The 18,883-nt window shown below is 37.5% G+C and overlaps 1 protein-coding gene across 2 annotated transcripts in view; it reads left to right on the top strand.

The window, feature by feature from the left end:
* Nucleotides 1-13,096, top strand: part of LOC101858960 — a 13,799-nt gene extending 703 nt beyond the window's left edge. For both annotated transcript variants that reach the window (XM_005106053.2, XM_035971801.1), the window contains exons 2-5: nucleotides 5,294-5,461; nucleotides 6,369-6,548; nucleotides 11,085-11,204; nucleotides 12,668-13,096. In XM_005106053.2, the coding sequence (XP_005106110.1) occupies nucleotides 5,368-5,461; nucleotides 6,369-6,548; nucleotides 11,085-11,204; nucleotides 12,668-12,843 (570 nt within the window). In that variant the 5' untranslated portion in view covers nucleotides 5,294-5,367 and the 3' untranslated portion in view covers nucleotides 12,844-13,096. The remainder of the gene's footprint in view (nucleotides 1-5,293; nucleotides 5,462-6,368; nucleotides 6,549-11,084; nucleotides 11,205-12,667) is intronic.
* The last annotated feature ends 5,787 nt before the right edge of the window (nucleotides 13,097-18,883 follow it).

Raw genomic sequence — 18,883 nt, forward strand, 5'->3', positions numbered from 1 at the left:
CGACATGCATACACAGTCCTTCGTGTGCAGGCGGCATATCCGACCCCGATACATGCTAGAGTAGATACGTGCACGTGCCAACAACACATGTTTTGGTTTGAAAGAAGGCCGCTGATTGGTCGCATGCAATCAGCTAAGTGAATAATGGTTCACGATGCAAGTGCAATGAGCAGCAATGGATGCTTTCCAGAAATAGATATATATAAAGTTGGTTGTTGGAGAAAAATGAGCAAATCCACGTCTACGGGGGCTGTTCACCCTGGAAGTGACCTCATTGAATCTGAGCTTGCTGGTTTGTTTATTAAGTGCTCGTTGCATCCGGGTTGTTTTTATTGATTTTAAGAAGAAAAAAAATGGGAATCCATCACTTCTTGTTGAATCCGAGTTCTCGTTGAATCCGAGTTCCTCTGTATATTTGAATATTCAGACAACTAAAAATTTCTAGCTCTAGAAATTGAATTCGATGCAAAAAAAAAACAAACGCTTCTTCCCAGTCCTCGCAGAATGGCAGAATGACAGATGACGCAGAACTCTCGCAAATAACCAAAATAACTTAAGAACGGATACCGTCTGAGAAATAAAGTTCAAGTTTATTATCCCGAGCGTTCTGAGAAATGGTCACTTCGTTATTTTTCATTTGTACTGTCCTTGCCGGTTTTAAGCACGGTCATGAGAAGAAAGCTATAGAAATGATCTTTATTATTATTATTATTATAAAAGCATAGCGTGCTTAACTCACTGACTACTGGGCCCTTTCACCAGTCACAAGCATTGAAGACTGGCGTTTTTGGGAGTATTTCAATGAACCACCACAACTCTCAGAATTACCCTATTGTAATCATATTTTGATATAGTAAAGTTACATTCAAGCTTTATCTAATACAAGAAACTAAAGTTGTCTACTAAGTCTAATAACCTACTTTAATTTGTATGATTTTGTAAAAATTGGCATTAATTTGATTTTCTGAAAAATTTCCAGAGACGTGACAGATAGAATGAAATTCACAACAACAACAAAAATAAAAGTTCTATGTGTTCTATTTTGGTTTGTCTGCATGTGTGAGTGTTTGGCGAAAATACAAAAGCTGGGCTGTGCGTTGATTCAGACCCATACACTGAATGACATGAGACAGATGTAGGACACGACGTTGTAATTTCATTGCGCGACCAACACTACCAGTACTAGTGCTAGATCTAGCTCTAAAACTGCGACTCGGGCCGTGTTCGAGTACATATCCAGGGTCCCAACTATCAGACACATCATATTCTGAGACACTGGAACTAGTAAAGCGAACAGAAGTATTGAAAACAGCGAAATTATGTGATTCTTGTTCATGCGACTTCTTCGACCGTTACTTCGGCGCCACTGTCAAATTACTGTCAGCTGTATAGAAAAAAACATAGCGCGAGTTCCAGTCAGTTCAACCCCAGTTGGGGTGACTGTCCTTCACCTTCAATAAGAACTTAAAAACTATCGGCCCCAGAGTTCGAAACTGAGTCTAAGTAGCTCAGGACTGGCCAAACAAGGGCACGAGACGGTCACGCGACGCTTGTGTGATTTGTGTAGTGAAAAAAAAATTCCAAAATTGATCATGCAGGGCTTGCGAGAACCGTCACGGCGGGGGTTACGCATCTGTTGCGTGAAATGTCTGAAGTGAGTTAACGCTGAAACGTGCTTGATTGCGAAGTAGACATTGTTCATAATCCAGAGATTTTTATGTTGAAATTTCTTGAGTTATTACAGTGTGCTTCTGTCAATTTTACCCGTCATGGTAATTTTTGTTTGTTTCTTTCATTTTTGTGGTCGAATGGGAAAGGAAAACTTAATTTAGACCGCCAGTCATGATACAGCACTCAGCACACAAGGCCTATACGCTGCCTGTGCGTATCACTGCCCGCTGTGCCACATTCATACCACCTCGCGCGTGATATAATATATAATAAATATTAATCAGGATTATCGGAGAGCGAGGGACAAAAGTGAAATTGCAGCCAGCCTCCCTTTCTCGTCTCCCCGACTCTCTTTGTATTTTTTTTGTCTGTATGTAGCTTTGCACTAGGCTAGATCCTATATCCACGTGCGCGGTTGTGTGCAATCTCTCTGCCTTCCTCTCCGCGTGTGTAAATGTGTGTCTCCAACACTTGCGTTCTTTGTGTTTCTCTTAACACACTCACTGTTGCGATGTAGACTGTGTTCGAACTTTGGTAGGTCATCTTGAAAGTATTGACTGTTTTGTAAATGAAGCGTGTTTGAAGCCGAAGTTACCGTGCTTTTAAGGTGTGTAATTTATATTTTAAAAATTCGGTAAGAGCCGTTTGGCGGTTTGAGTCCGAGACGTGCTTTATGCCGGCGTGCTTAAAGCCGGCAGGGACTGTATATCAATGATTTGATGGGGTGTCTGTGTACAGTAATTGCTGTTTGACTTTGCTTTCTTTCGAACAGAAACAGAGATATCATAATGCCCAAATGTCCCTTTACTAGGGCAAGAAGAAGTGGTTGTCAATAGAGTATCAAGGCAGCTGTCTATTGATGTACTCAAATTTCAAACACATATTCATATAGAGTCTATCAGGTTTGGGTTGATTTAAATCGGGTTGATTTGAATCACTTGATTTTTTAAGATTTAAATCAACTTGATTTTTTAAATAAAAATCTGATTTAAATCACTTTTAAAATTTTGTATTTTTATTCAGTTTTTACATATTTCAACATTCAGAATTCCTTTCCTAGGTTTCATAAAACAGATATAAGGTTTAGTGCACTAATATAATCATGCTTAAAAGTCTGCTTTCCCCCCTTTCACTGTAAAATAATACAGTATTCAATTTACTTTTTTTCCCATAATTGAAATCAGAGCTGGGTTGATTTAAATCAGTTGATTTTTTTTATTTTAATCAACTTGATTTTGTGATTTAAATCACTTTTAAAAAAATGTATTCTGTTTTTACATATTTAAACATTCAGAATTCCTTTCCTTGGTTTTATTTAACAGATATAAGGTTTAGTAGACTAATATAATCATGCTTAAAAGTCTGCTTTCCCCCCTGTCACTGTAAAATAATACAGTATTCAATTTTCTTTCTTTTCGTAATTGAAAACCAGGGTTGGGTTGATTTAAATCAGGTCGATTTAAATCAGTTGATTTTTAAAAATTTAAATCAACTTGATTTTAAAAATAAACATCAGTGATTTAAATCACTTTTAAAAAATGTATTGTTTTTACGTCTTTAAACATTCAGAATTCCTTTCCTTGGTTTTATAAAACAGATATAAGGTTTAGTAGACTAATATAATCATGCTTAAAAGTCTGCTTTCCCCCCTGTCACTGTAAGTAGTAAATTAATACAGTATTCAATTTACTTTTTTTTCATAATTGAAATTTTCATTTTCTTTTTAGACAAACACAAGCGCGCACACACACACACACGCACACTGTAATAAAATACAAGTTTATCTATGCATAATTACCCCCTCCTCCCCTTTCCTTTTAGACTGACATTTTCTTCATTTTTGTCTGTAGCCATAATTCACTGATAATAGCAGATTAAGGCTTTCTTTTGCAGTTGCTTATATTAATCTTTAGTTAAAATAAAGACAATGCATTCTGCACTAAAAGAACATACTTTTAGCCACCAAAAATCCCAAACTGTGTCGACATTTTTTTAAAAATAAAAAAAATCCGATTTAAAAATTAAAAAAATAGATTTTTTTAATTTGTATTTAAAAAATCAAAAAAATCACCAATCCTGGAGTCTATATAGAATCTATATATTAATGTTTGACAATTTTTTTTTTTTCATAATGTCAGATAATGATGTGAAAGTATTTTTTTCCAGGCCTTCGATCTGCTTCCCCACTATTCGATGAATTTTGTACATGGTAATAACAGACCTGACACTCATCGCGATTTAATTGGGATATCCCGATTTTTTTTCCTTATATCTCAAACATCCCGATTTTTCTGGTTTCGATCACCTAATGTAGCCCGTTTTTTTGGTGCTGTCTGTTTCGCTGGATTTTTCTAACTTACTCTGCCTGTCGTAGGAAGCACCCGTTACACTTTTTGTGCACAGGAACTCTGAGCATTATTTTTCGAAATTTGATGCCGGATTAGTTGACTTGCCCAAAGTTGTGTTGGATCTTTGCACGCACATGTTATTTCAACAATAATGGAAGTAGCATCGATTTGGCATTTCGACATTCTCAAGATCTACTTTCGCTTTTGTTACCACTCAGAATTCTTTGATGATGGCTTGATAACTGTTTCAATTGCTACATACAAAAATGATCAATATTATTCATAGTTCTGCTGTGCTTTCAAAACAAGCTTTGTCCAAGTTCTGGTTAGTCGGGCCCGTCATCAAGACCCATCTGTCAAACTGTTTCAGTTGTGTGTTCGCATCACGTGACTTCAGCGTGTGAGTTGCCCGTGTTTAAGGGACTGTCTGTTGATGGGGTCAACTTTAAGTTCATGCACGCTGGTTAAAGCGTCTTTCGAGATTTACGGGGGGGCGGGGGGGTTTGACTTGGACTAGGGGTCTTTGATGTGATACTTTAGGATTGAAAAAAAATAGTGATCACACACACACACACACACACACACACACACACACACACACACACACACACACACACACACACACACACACACACACACACACACACGCACACACACACACAGAGTCGCCACAAAGGGCATATACATGAATATATTTATGGATAGCCCTGGAAAATTTAAAAGTAAGCTTGGCTGTCATCTTGGTGATCTGTCGTTGATCCTGATTTTGTTCACCTAATCCCGATTTTTCCCCCCTGAAATCCTGATTTCAGGATTTCATAGAGTGGCAGGTCTGTAGTAATAAATACAATATTTTTTAAAATTTGCAAGATGAGTATTTTTAAAAGTAAAGTCTAAGCAAAAATTTAAATTGACGAGCACTTGCGTTCCACCATGTGACACATTTGCTTTTTTTCTGATGTCTTGTCCATTTGTCTTTAATTGTATTTTTTCCAATGGTTGGACTACTGTTATAGCCCAGCATGTCTGTAGTCTGTGTGAATGCCTGATACTGCTATTAAAGAACTTTTTTGCTATACGTTAAAAGAGACATACAAGACTGGGGGGGGGGGGGTATAATAAGCCTGCTAGAGCAGGAATTACAATGTCCTGTACATAATTTTTATGGAGCCCAAAGCATGTAAAGATCTTAATTGAATTTGATATTTCTTTCACTGTGTTTTCTTCCATTATAAAAAAAATCAGCATCCTAAATTCTTATTCTCTCTACACAGATTTCACAGAAAAATGAGGGAATGAATGTTCATTGCATTTGTCCGTAAAATCACTGCATGAGTAGCAGTAGGCAATGGGAGCTACTTGCTCAGGACAGGGAAGTGCTTTTGTGTCTGGATCTTCTGCATATCCCTTCAAAATCCTGCTTCTTGGTGAGCCTGGAGTAGGTGGGTAAATCTTTTCTGTATTAGAATTTTTCATTTGTATAGCCTATTATATGATTCTAGTCATTTCCCTTTCAGCTGATTGGGTATTGTGCTCAGTACTATTTTTACCGTACTGTTAACCCTATCCGGATGCCCTGGAGTCTTTTTGTATCCCTGGGGCTGTATTCTTTGATTAGAATTCTTCTAGTACGAAGATCTCTTTGATACTTTCAGTATTTCTCAAAAAATCATTTTGACAGATGGCTATGCAAAGCGTACGGATCGAATTAATGAGTAAATTTCCTCTTTGTTAAGTGGTAGCACAGAATTCCCCCTGTCGTATGGATACGATAGTAAAACACGACATACTGATAGGGTTGAACAAAGATACAATATGTACATTTGTCCACTTTGGTCATATCTTTATAGATGTATACAATATATATATATATTTGCGGGGGGTGGGGCATGGATATTTTTCTTTTTAAAAAATGGTAGTAAATATTTATTTACTAATAAGTTAACTTCTCTTCACATTATGATCTGTATAATGGTCCCTACCAGTGTTTGCCATTCAGTCCTATCTTTTGCCAAATTCTTGATGACACATCACATTTTTCCTTTTGATTTCAACTCTTCTACTCCATATATATCCTCATGTCGGTCTCTACCTCTTTTTGCCATCCGGAGTCCCACAGAGGAAAAATCCAGCTGTAGATAATGGTGCTCTAGGCAATAAATCTATGAGCAACCTCATGTATTTCATGTTGGACATATTATCCCATTCCTTAAAAATGAAGCGGTTAATTCATACTTATTGTTAACTGCAGACTTTTAAAGAAAAATGAAAGATTTTGAGCATTTTTCATTCTTTTGCAGTTTTCAGAAAATGAAAGGATTTCTTTTAGTTCCTTTTTTTTTTGTACAGGAAAGACATTCCTGTTAAGGTGCTGGCAGTCTGGTATCCATAACGTGACAGAGCCTCTGACAAGTACAACACATTTCAATGTTGGAATGATTAAAACTGCTAATGGACTCGTTTTCATGGTGTATGATTTAGCAGGAGATATTGGATTGAGACTGAGACCATTTTTGGACGGTACTGAAGGTGAGCAAATAATTTGTTCTGAAAAGTAAAACTTTGTCCACTCTATAATGCTGGTACCGGACTAGTGCCTCATTTGATGAATGAGAAATGGCAGTGGCATTATGCACAGCCTTTTTTAGTCCTCTCATCAGCTTCTTAACCCTAACTCTGACAAGGGCCAATTAGATCTAGATCGGCCCTTTCCTGCCATGAATCTGGCAGGGTTGATGCCAGATAAAATTTTATAAATAATCCAAAGGTAGCGTTAATTGCGACAGAGTGACCCTGTGACAATTATTGCGGCGTTAATTGGGACAGAGTGACTCTGTAACAAAAAAGAAAAACAAACACACACACACATGCACACACACGCACTCACACACCCACACACACAAACACATACAAATACACATACACTATGCACACACACAGACACACATACACTCACACTCACAGACGAACAAATGCACACCGCACACGCTTGTAAATTAAGTGGCCTTATACCCACACACACACACACACACACACACACACACACACACACACACACACACACACACACACACACACACACACGCACCAAACTAACTGACAAACAAAATACAAAGACAGTCGCAGCTCTTTTCTTGTTGTTGTTGCTATTGTTGCCCCTAGTGGTTTTTGTTGCTGTTGTATGCTGTTGAAGTTTTGTTGAAATATTTGTTGCCTCAACTCTATTGTAGCCTACAGAAAGTCTTTGTGGATTTTTACCACACTCTATAAGTCCGCCTTCTCAACCGTTTCAGTTTCAGATGTTTTCTTCATAAAGTATGATAAAGGCAATGAAATTTCCGTCTTTAAATTGAGCAAAAGCTTTGTCAAATTCATCATAAGATTTGAATGCCTGCTCTAGAAAGCCTTCCATCTTGTCAGGCGGAGACCAGCCTAGATAACTAGGACCACGCTGGGAGAAGCGGAAATGGTATAGATAATGTTAGATCTAGATCTAATCATCAGCGCAAAAGAGCTCCGTGTTCACTTTGTAGCAATTAATGCCGCTTTAGTTGTCACAGCGTCACTCTGTCGCAATTAACACTTGATCTAGATATCTACCTAAACTCTCTCTAACCCAAAAGACCGCCAAAAATAATCCAAATTAAAAAAAAAAAATCCAAATTTTGCAAAAAGTAATGTAACTTACCCATTATCTACAGAAATAAGGAAATATCATCCATCTCCTCCTCTTTTTCTTCTGTTAGGCTAAGGTTTCCATCAACATCAGTGTCTAGTTTCAGTTTCAATAGGGGCCTAGTAGATCTATCAAAATGTGCCAAAACTTTGCAGGTCAGACAGGTAGGTGGTCAGAAGGCTAGGCTAATTAGAGGGCCAAATTCCATGTCAATTACAGTCGAAGTTGCCGTAACGGAAACCTGTATAAAACGGAAACCTGTCTTAACGGAATCTCCCCACTCCCCAATTTTGATATATAATATTCCTTTTAATTACCTATATAAAACGGAAACCTGTCCAACGCGGAAATGGAAAGAAAAATCCGCTCCCTTCCGAGGGTTTCACCTCTCTAAGACGGAAAATGCTTTGCCGGCTCAGCCCTGCTTTGAAACAAAACTCGCAAGTTTGGTTCTGCCGGCTCTAAACTTAACGCTATGGCCATGCCTCTGGGCAAGGAAGGGGAGTAGGGGTGCAATTTGGGGGTAGATGTTACCCCATCATGTGAGCCCTGAGCGATGCAGATGGTCAGGGTAGTGTAGGTGTGAAATCTCACGACTGCCCGTGAGAGTGCTCGAGTAGCGAGCCACTACGGAAACTTTCCTGGGTAGTCAGAAGCCAGAGGTGTGAAATTAGGTTGACCAATGCCTGCTGCCCTGATCGTACGGCCAGCCGAGAAAAGAGTTACTCGAATCGTTAGTTACAATGATGGCAGTGAGGGGTGGCATTTGGTGGGTGGGGATGGGTGGAAGCAAAGGAGATGTCCAAACGTTTCTGTTTTTAATTGGTCAAGCAGTGGTCCTGTATGAAAGGCAAGCACTGGTGGTAATTGGATAAGTAAGACTGACGCATGCCATTATCAGACAGTATAGCTAGTGAGAGATGTGAAATTTTGACCACTGCTTGCCGATCGGACGAGTGATTCTGGATCCCATCGGCTGGGCCAATTGAACCCCCCCACCTCCATCTCCCCCTAAATTCCCCTGTCTAAGATGGAATTTTTTTTGGGCTCCCTTACTACATATAGGACTAAATAGGCCATTAGGTATACATTTAGAAAGGCAATAAAATAAACAACGAAGAGAATGTTTCACTGCATGAAAAAAAAATAGATTAATAATTTTTGTTAAGTTCTTGAAGTCAAAATAATCCAAAAATAATCAAAAAATCCCAAACTAAAATGATAATCCAAAGACCTAAAAAATAATCCAAAAACGGGCGGTTTGTATTAAAATAATCCAATCTGGCAACCCTGGCCAATCTCATAGGACCATATAGTAAACTGCTGCTTCTGCCTTCCAACTAAATATTTGGGGCTTCCTAAAGTGATTTCTGATTGGCTAAAAGGCTAACCTTCAACCAATCAGATTGTACCATTCTAGCTTAAGGGAAGAGTAGGCTAGGTCTATAATTTTTGAAAGCTTGTTGGTCAGACAGAACACAAGCCAGTGTAAATCTATCAGTCACTTGTGCTACTCATGTGGGTCTAAAATGGCCACAAATTGATCTTTGTAGGATAGGCCTACATTTGAAAGTGAATTGACTAGGGAGACCACTGTTAGTGTTGGATTTATTGGTGATCAGTCAAGAATTGGGATTAGATTCTAGAATCTAGATGATCTAGATCTAGATCTAGAATCTAGATCTCACAGACGATGGTGATACCAGTTCTTATCCTGACCCCCAACTTCTCTTTCAAATGGAACACTAGAATCTACTTTTGGGAGTCTAAGAGGGCAGAAAAAGGAGAGCTATAGAGTAAAGTAGGTTCCTTTTGCAATACTACTTATTACAGACTACCAGCAGATTGCTGAAAACCATATATATATATATGGTTGTACTTAAAGTGTTTTTATGTTGAGCATAGTGTGAAATACTACTTTACAGAGTATCAGTTATGCTCGAAACAGACTCATATGTTCAAAGACAAAATAGAGTTCATTCAATTACCTTTCAGAAAATACTTTTGTAGGGTTATTATTTGATACAAGTTCATAAATTTGATTTGTAAAGCATGTGCACGCTTTGGCTGATTAGCCTTGCCATTCCTGTTGAAACCACTTGTAAAAGTTAGGGTTAATCTGGTGAGCTTTGATGTCATGAAAACAGTTTCAATAAAATTGTGGGCGTTTTGAACCAAACACTAAGCTTCTGCATGATGCAGGTTGTAGTAAACTAATGAAATGGGATTGGCCGTGTGACCCTTCTTAAAGTAAAGAGGGCAAAGGATGCCCTTTCAAATTATAGGCAGCGCCAATTGCCATCGAGTGAAGTGGTGTCAATGGCCACCGAGTGAAGCGGTGTCAAGTCTGAAAATAACGCTCTGTCTTTAGCTTTCTATTCATAATGTGTTTCGAACACATGAATAAGTTATAGATCTAATCCCCTCTCATAAGTCGATAAACGAGTAGTTATACACACATTCCGGGGTTTGAAAGGAAATAGGTCAATTTCTGAATGTCTTGCACTCAAATTCTTCTTTTTACCAGCACAATGGTATTCAAAACTATCTATAAACTTATTTTTATCAGGTAATATCATTTTGCATAAATTCTAGCTTATTTGAAATATTTTGTACAGTAAAATGAGCTCCTCATGTCTAAGTGGGTCAATTTGTTCTCTACTAGTTTCATTGGATGAACATCTAGAGCTACCAACTTGGCATGTTTTGAATGAGACTTAGGCTAGCCTTAGCCTACGCTTTGGTGTAGAACCAACACAGGCAATTCTAGAAGTAGGCCACAAACGCACACAAACTCAAGCATAAATTCATATATCGGGGAACATAAATCCGGGAGACGGGGGTTAGGGAAAGAGAGAAAACCATACACACACCCACCCACACATGCACAGAGGGACAGAGGCGTGCGTTAGGGAAAGTCCATGAACGCAGAACACAGAGCATGCATGTGCTAGATCTACTCACCAATGCAAAAGAGCTCCAATTTCAATTTTCTCGGTGGCTGGCGTCAATTGTCACTGCGTCTCTTGGTGGCAATTGACACTACCTTTTAAATAAACTTCCCCTCAAGTGTGTATCTCGTCTGTTGCAGGTGAAAATAAAAAAATGCAGCCATTGTGCTACAGACATTTTTGTTAACTTTTCTCCCTGTCAGGATATAGGACACTTGAAAAGAAAAAAAATTTCTAAGTTCCTTTTTGGTGTGCACATTCTAAAAAAGCCTACATGTTTGAAATGAAGGCGACCACATGGGAGCCCCCATCAAAAATAACATTGGTTGCATTATATATATTAAGACTTGAGTGCTCATATATTGGAAGAAAGAGGTTCTCTCTTTTACTCTTGTTTTGAGAATAAAACATTTCCTCCTCATTATTTTTCTTTGGCAGGTGTTATCTACATGTTCAAAGCTGCAGGTGTCATTCGTGATGATGACGAAAGAACCCTTGAGCAGTTACTTCGAGAAAGGGATCTGGAAAATGCTCCAATTCTATTTGTTTCGAGAACAAGTAAGAAAATTATTGTTTCTTCCAATTTTCAGTGGTCACATTCTGTGAAATTTAATTATTTTTGACAGACAAAGCTTAGATTGTAATTCAGGTTGATGTAATATTGTTCTGTTTGTGAGTACAAACAGATTTAGAGAGAGTGAAGAAAGGTTCGCTTGAAAGGGTTCTTTGTTAAATTCTTTTTGGCCTTAAGTACACTGTAATCGAAAAGTGACTACTGATCAAAAGAAAGGTACTGTCTTTTAAAAAAAAAAAAATAGTAGAGGGTTTTACGGTGCTCGCAACTGCATAAGGTCATATGAGTGCCATGGTACTGTCTAAATCCCGATACGTTAGGTAACAGTTATAACAGAGGTGTTTATGTAATGTACATTATTCCACAGTAGATGACACCTAACACAGAATATTTGTAACATATAGATTTAATTCCACAAAACTACAGCAATAATTAATTTAGGAGGAAGCCTTTTAGTATATAAGACCTTTGGGTGCTTTTTACATCCTTCAAAACAGCTTGTGTAAACAAAGTAAAGTACTGTGTAGTCCTGGTTTCTTTTTGGATGCCAAAAATTTTGTGAGTAATTGAGAGTAATGAGAGATGCGACATCAGCAAGTCATCGCCAATTTGTTTTATTAAATTTTGTGGTTTTATTTTTAATTATGCTATTTCTGTGTACCTGTGATTTAAATTTGCTGTTTATCATGCTTGTACTTGTACTGAATTTAAGACTACTGTAATTTAAACCTCAAAGGCATGCATATGTAGATAATATTCTTTTTGCTTTGTTGTAGAACATATATATGTAGGGCCTACTGGTGATGAAAAAAGACTTAAATTTCTCTTGATATGAAAGGAAAATGCCCTTATCGTCTATTGTTAACATAGATTGTTTGTCATTAGATCACTTTTTTCACTGCCATGATACAAAACAATAAGGAATAATGAAGATTCAGAAGAAATGAATGTCCTCAATGAAATATTTCTAGCAGTTTCCGTCAGTGATCAATAACTGGAACTGGTATAGGTTTAACGCCCCTATCAACACTTACTATTAAGTTATTTAAGAGACGGGACCTCCGAGTTTAACGTTCATCTCCGAAAGGACAGAGCTAAGTGGGAAATTGGTGTAAAGTACCTTTCCCAAGGACACAGCATCAGACCGAGCTGAGGCTCGAACCCCCGAACCCGCAATCTCACGATTAAGAGTTCGGTAGCCTTACCACTAGGCCTCAGTGAACAATGACACGTGGTGATGCAAATAATACATAAATAATACTCTGTCTTACTGAAGAGCTGGTTGGAGACTGTCAGGTATCTTTAGTGTGGCAATAAAAAAAAAAAAGTTATGTAGGGGCATACTTCTTGCAAACCTGAAAAAAATATTCAAAAGTGTAATATTGAAGGCTGTTCTTGATATTTCTGCCTCATTGAATTGTATCCAGACTTTGTATTTGATCCTCAGCTGAAAATGTTCCCTCTGAAAGTGTTCTTTCTGAAAAACTCCTGAGCAAGTTAGATGGTAGACGCTGGGACATGACAGTGCTGGAAGACAGCAGCCAGGAATCTGCCAACCTTGTCCTTTCCATGTTGGAAAAATTACTGAGGCATAATAATCAAAATCAAACAGAGGACAGATAGCACTTGTTTCTAGCTGTATTTTCTACTGTTGCTGTGAGTGTTTGAAAACCCTGTTGTAACCTCAAATTTGTACATAACAAAAAGGTTTCTGCATCTCGCCGATTTCGCTATGTGTGTGCTAGGCTGATGGGAAGGCAGTTCGCAGGTTCGGCTTTCTTGTTTTGACTCTCAGATTTAACTCTTCAAACCCTGAGTTTTTTCCACCGTTTCTCAGAATTTTTTCTACAGTCACCTAAACCTGGTGCACTATGATGGTGACTATGTCTCATTATAACCCCAGAAGCTTAATTGCCTCCAACTTCTAAAATGCGGAAGCAAAGGTTTAGTCATTACTAAAAAAATTGGATCGGGAATAGTTCTGAAAAACAAGCATAAGCTAGCGCTAAATGAAACGAAACAGTAATTGTCACTAGTATCGGACAAGGTTTAAAGAGTTAAGTTTACCTCTGAGTTTTGTCACTGACTTTTCAAGCGACAAATTCGATATTTTTACTTGCTTTCACAAAGGTATTATTTTGTGAATGGTAATATCCATCCATTATACATTTTCTTAAGAGCTTTAAATGTTTGCTTTGACATTTTTACACAAGATTTTAAACATTTACAAACTGGTATAAGATTTACTGTGTTATCTATAGATTATAAACATTGTTTGATTCTATAAGCATGTAGTAAACGTTTTTGCATATTTTACGTTTAATATATTTCTATTACATGTTATTATTGCCACATACTCTCAAATTTATGGTCTGATTTGTGATACACATATTTCTGGGATAATTATCAATTTGATTTATATATCCAAAGTGCTTTGAATCTGTTTGAATTGGGTCAAAGAAAAGACACTGACAATGGCATATGAAGATGCTGCATAGGCTTACTTAATATAATGAAGATGTGTGAATAATTAGCTCTCTATCTAAAAAATTGCATACTACAGACAGACCTCATAGTACCAACTACCTACGTGAACTTGACAATACAGGGGGGGGGGCGGCCGTATAATGGGATAGCACGGACAGCCATGATACTGACTTATGGTAGACTGGAATTTATGAGACAATCTGTGGCCAGTCTCACCTAGTCTAGATCTGTCTTACACGACTGCCGTGCGCAGAGGAAAAATAAGTACCTGTAGCCACCAAATACATTAGGCTGTTGAAGGTAGAGAGGTGAGCAGAATAAGTCTGATTCCTTGTAAGGACTTCTCTGTTGACACCCACCCCTTGGCGCTCATATGACCTTAAGCTGTTGTGAGCGCCGTAAAACCCTCTACAAAAAAAAAATACAGTAGGCTACAGCTCCAGCTGAACTTCAGATAAATTTCTGTTTATGAGGAGCTAGGCTTTTATAGCTACTCTTTGTGTCAAGGACCCACTGTAGATGTACAGTTTTGGTTTTTTTACCCAATACTTGTCAGTCCTTGTGCTGCCTCAGACCTGTAATGTTACTGTATACATGAGCCTCTGGGTGCCCACCTGCCTTTTGGTCACAGTGATGTATATGATATATTTCACAACACTAGATATTTTGCTGACAGGCTGAGGTCACACAGTTCCTTTGAAGCCTCTCCAGGCAACTCTAAAATTTCATCCCTATTTTTTAAATATTGGCCAAACCGTCAAAATAATTGCGTTTTCATAATCAGCATAAATCAGGAGCAGTTTGGTGACAAGCGCTAGAAATAAGTCGAACTTACAGAGATGTGTGTGGAAAAGAGATAATCGTCAAGCAGTTACCAAGCGGATGCCGTTTGCCTTGTGCATTGTGCACCTTTTGTGGCCAATTTGCTTGCGGTATAGAGGGGCAATTTTACATTAGATCATAGAACTTACAACGTTGGCAGGTGACAGTGTAAAGGCGCAAATATGGCCTACTATGTTTATAGAACCTATAGAGGCGTTTCTTTTCGTACACTGGTAAAACTTAACGGAAATTGGAGCTGGCGGTATTATGAGGTTTCACTGTAGTTATTTTTTTGTTTAAAGTTGCTTTACAAAAATAAATTTACCCGTTTCTAAATATCACTGGTCATTTTGATTTGTATAACCTGAATACAGTGTGCAAAATCATTATGGCGACTGAAACAAAAAGTAAATCCATTTGCTTATAGGCTTACCATCTCTTTTTGTCAAAATGTCTTGAGAAATAAAGACAGGAGACCGTCACTGGTTTTATAAGTATCCAGAACATCTTTTGCTTACCATTATTCTGATCACCACTTCATTTTGAGATAATTTGAGTTCCCTTCTCCGTCCCTTAGTTTGATGCTATACGACACTGCCACCTTTAGATCTTACGACTCGGAGTTTTTTTTACCTTTTCTTTACACACTGAATGTAGAAATTCTGTTTACTGTAAAGGTATTTACTTGTAAAAGGTGCAGCTTTAGGTGCCCTCTAAGAATAATTTACAATTCTGTTGCAGTTTTTTAAAATACGAAAGTCCGCCAAAATCTCTGTGTGTTCATCGATATTTCCTGCTCTTTGCATACTCCTTTTGGTTTTTGCCCAGTCCAAACTTTTGTGTGCTGTCTGATCTCAGTAACGTCTCATCTCTCTTTGATTGTGACTTAACTTTCCAGCGTATTGTACTTGTACCTTCTGTGATGTCATTGTTATATTCCATCTTATGTTCGTCATTTTGTTTTATTATAGTGTTATATATGGAAAAATAAATATAAATGATAAATTTTTCTTTTTTTTAGCTTTTCTGTTTCTCAAGATAAATTATGCAGCTCTACTTCGGAACAACTGCAGTCTGTTAATAATTTCCAAACTTAAACTAGCAAAAAGAGAATTACAGTAATCAATTCTTGAAAAAAGAACGGAATCTGAAGATAATTTTTATTTCAAAGTGAGAAATTTGACATGTTCTCCTTAATTCAAAATTGTCAATACGTTTGTTTGATTGATTTAATGTTCCATTGACAATTTATGGTCAGAGTAAATATCTAGTTTTTTTCGGCCTTCTCACTCTCACTAAAAGTAAAAGTAACATCTTTCAGAATGGATCCAGATGATATCAATTATCAATGCTACTGATTTCAAATTTAGTAATAATTCTGCCTCTTCCTTGTTCATCTTTAGTTTGCTGTCAACCATCCACTTTTGAACATTTGTCTCTTGTGTGAAAGCACAGGAACACTTTTCATTTTGTCACCATTTATTCAAGCAATTCAATAAGGTCTACTTTTACTGTTTGGTTGAATAAGCTGTAATTGAGTAGTAGTACCTGCTAAGTCAGAACATTGACTGGAGTGACATTATATCAAGTATAAAGATTATGACGATAGAAAAGCTGTAATGAAGTAAGGGCTGAGCCTACTGTGGTAGGCTTGCCCTCTAATTGTTAATTAAAATGATGTTAAGAAGTAGTCAGGATATAGCACAATGCAAACCACAATGCCAGTGCCTCTGGCGGTATCACAGTACTTATTTACATAAGTTTAATAAGGACTGTACAACTCCGGCAGTTGGCAGATAGTTGAGATAGAGGATGGTGGTTCAAGGGGGCAAGTCCGTCATAGTACATGTATTACCAGTATATTTAGTAATAGGCATTCCTTTTCCTACATTGGCAAAAACTGGTGGTAAGCAGAGCTTTAAGTATAACAGGGTTTGACTGTGTTTTATATATATGATGTGTGTGTGTGTGTGTTGGTGTGTGTGTGTGTCTGCGTGCAAGTGCAAGTGAATTTAATATGTATAAATGTTGGTGAAGGTCTATATTCTTAAGTTTGCAAGGTTTTTTTTCCCATTTCTGTAAATTACACAGCATTCCTCAAGGGTAAAGGTTTATACCCTGAGCCCCGCTTCTTGCTCCATTAATTTTATACAACTATAACTTTATACATTCATATATAAGTACAAGTATTATTCTAGTACAGCTTTCATCTCATTAAAGGGGTGAGCAAAGGAAGAGAACAGGAAGGACATGAATGTGAGAGTTCATTGTGAAATGTGCACAATGGGAAGAAGGAAGACAAAGACTATTGTTTCTCCTCATCAATCAATTGTTTTTTTCTACAGCATGTCATAGTAATGTAGCTTAGTCTGTCTTTGTGCCAATCTGGTTAGTCCATAAAAATAAGAATTTTTGACAGCGGTTATTAGATCTATGTAATAATTGTACATTAGGGAGTTTGCGAAGCAGTTTCAACACTGCGAAAGTTTACAGTATTGCAGTAATTATAGTTTGTTGACAATGATCCATGTCCAAATTTCTTAAATAGAGTGTATGCCTTACAGTAGAGAAAACAATTTATTATGGTCATTAATTCTTTGAACTTTTCAATAACACAAAAAATTGCCCCAGGCACTTCAGAGGACAAGTTGGGAACACAATGAGCTACAATGTGGTATACATTTTGCCTCTGTCTTGCCCAGGTTCTGAAACTACGGGCAAGGATGAAAAATGATTACATTTTGTCCACATTAGTATTATCATAATCATAATTAATGGTCATGCAGTGCTGGCAACCCAACCATCCTCCCCGTTCTGCCTTGCTTTTTTTTTCTTGGCTGTGTTCACACATCACATCATGTATGTAAGTCTATCATCATCTATATAGCCTCAGAATTCTGCCGTGTCATATATTTATTTATAGTTGGAGAATAAAATGCCCCCCAAACTGTCCTGTCAAATGATGTCAAACATGTTGTATAACGTTAATATTATTATGTTGATGCTTTGTGGACAGACAAATATTTTTATATAGATAGGCCTACACATATACGCAAATCTGTGACCTTAACTTTCAGGGGTCTTTCCAATTGCAGCCTTATAAAACAGTAAACTCCTCATTGTGTAATATGTCATGCTGCAGTTCATTCTTATTTGTTGTAGTACAGTATAAATTTGTTTTGCAGGTTTTTTTTGTAAATACAAAAATCGATTTCAGTGACGAGTTTCGATGTTCAGTCTCAGTCTTGTCTTTTTTAAACAGCATATTTGTACTTGTAGACGGATATATTGCAATTGGATTTATTGTTGCTCAAGTCCTTAGATATGCCAGTATTGTCAGGTAAAATGTATGTGTTTTTGTAAAGGTTGTGTGCACCATCTTTGTCGCAGCAGATGATATAATTCATAAACTTTGACTCTGAGGAACTTTTGTTGCTCTGGTTCAAATGCATTCTGGAATCTGATGTCTCTATCTTCTTATGACAGCATAAACAAATTACAACAATGTATTGCTGTTTTGAGTTTGAATTTGTTGTAAATGCATGTCCATGCAAATTATAGAGCTTGGGTGTTGTTTCAGTTAGTGAGTTAAACAGACTGGACACAGTGGAACTCGGATTCAACGAAGTCGTCAGTCCTGGCCTTCGATTTCGTTGAATCCAAGTGTTCACTATGGCAAATATGAGGTTTTTGTGTAGATAATTAGAGGCATCGAGCAAGTAATTGTGTATATGTAAAATGTATTTGACTTTGTCAATCAAAAGTAGTTTGGTGTCAAATTAGAGGCCTTTTCATTTTTTTTTTATTCCAAAGAAAGAATTGCTGGAAAATTCCATGGACATTCACTGAACCCTACCAAGCACACAATGTGCAAAAGGGCCGATTTGTTAAAATGCACATCTGTGTCATTTATCATCTATAAAACGCATTATTTGCCAAACAAGTTATGTTGCTGTGTAGAACCTAGCATATGGCAACATTTGATTCCACAGTGCTGAGCGCAATTCATTACGTAGATCTATGTCAAGATTAGCTTATCATTGTAATATTGATCAGTAACCGGGGGGAAAGAATCACTGTGTCGCGATTGTATCTCTACTGACATTCCGCGTCCAGACGGTTTGGGTGCGTGATAACAACGCATATGTTGGTGTGAAAGTGAAAGGAGGCTGCCGATTAGTTGCGTAGAGAAGTTCCCCCTGCAAGTGACTTTGTTGAATCCAGGCTTGCTCATTTATGTTTTCGTTGAATCCGAGTTATTTTTATTGATTTTTATGAAGGGAGTGCTTATTTGGGCCACATATGGCCTAAATAAGGTAAGGGAGGGGGGTTTAGCTTATTTAGGCCACAGGTG

The sequence above is a fragment of the Aplysia californica genome, unplaced genomic scaffold, assembly GCF_000002075.1.
Source record: "Aplysia californica isolate F4 #8 unplaced genomic scaffold, AplCal3.0 scaffold00509, whole genome shotgun sequence".
Taxonomy (NCBI): domain Eukaryota; kingdom Metazoa; phylum Mollusca; class Gastropoda; order Aplysiida; family Aplysiidae; genus Aplysia; species Aplysia californica.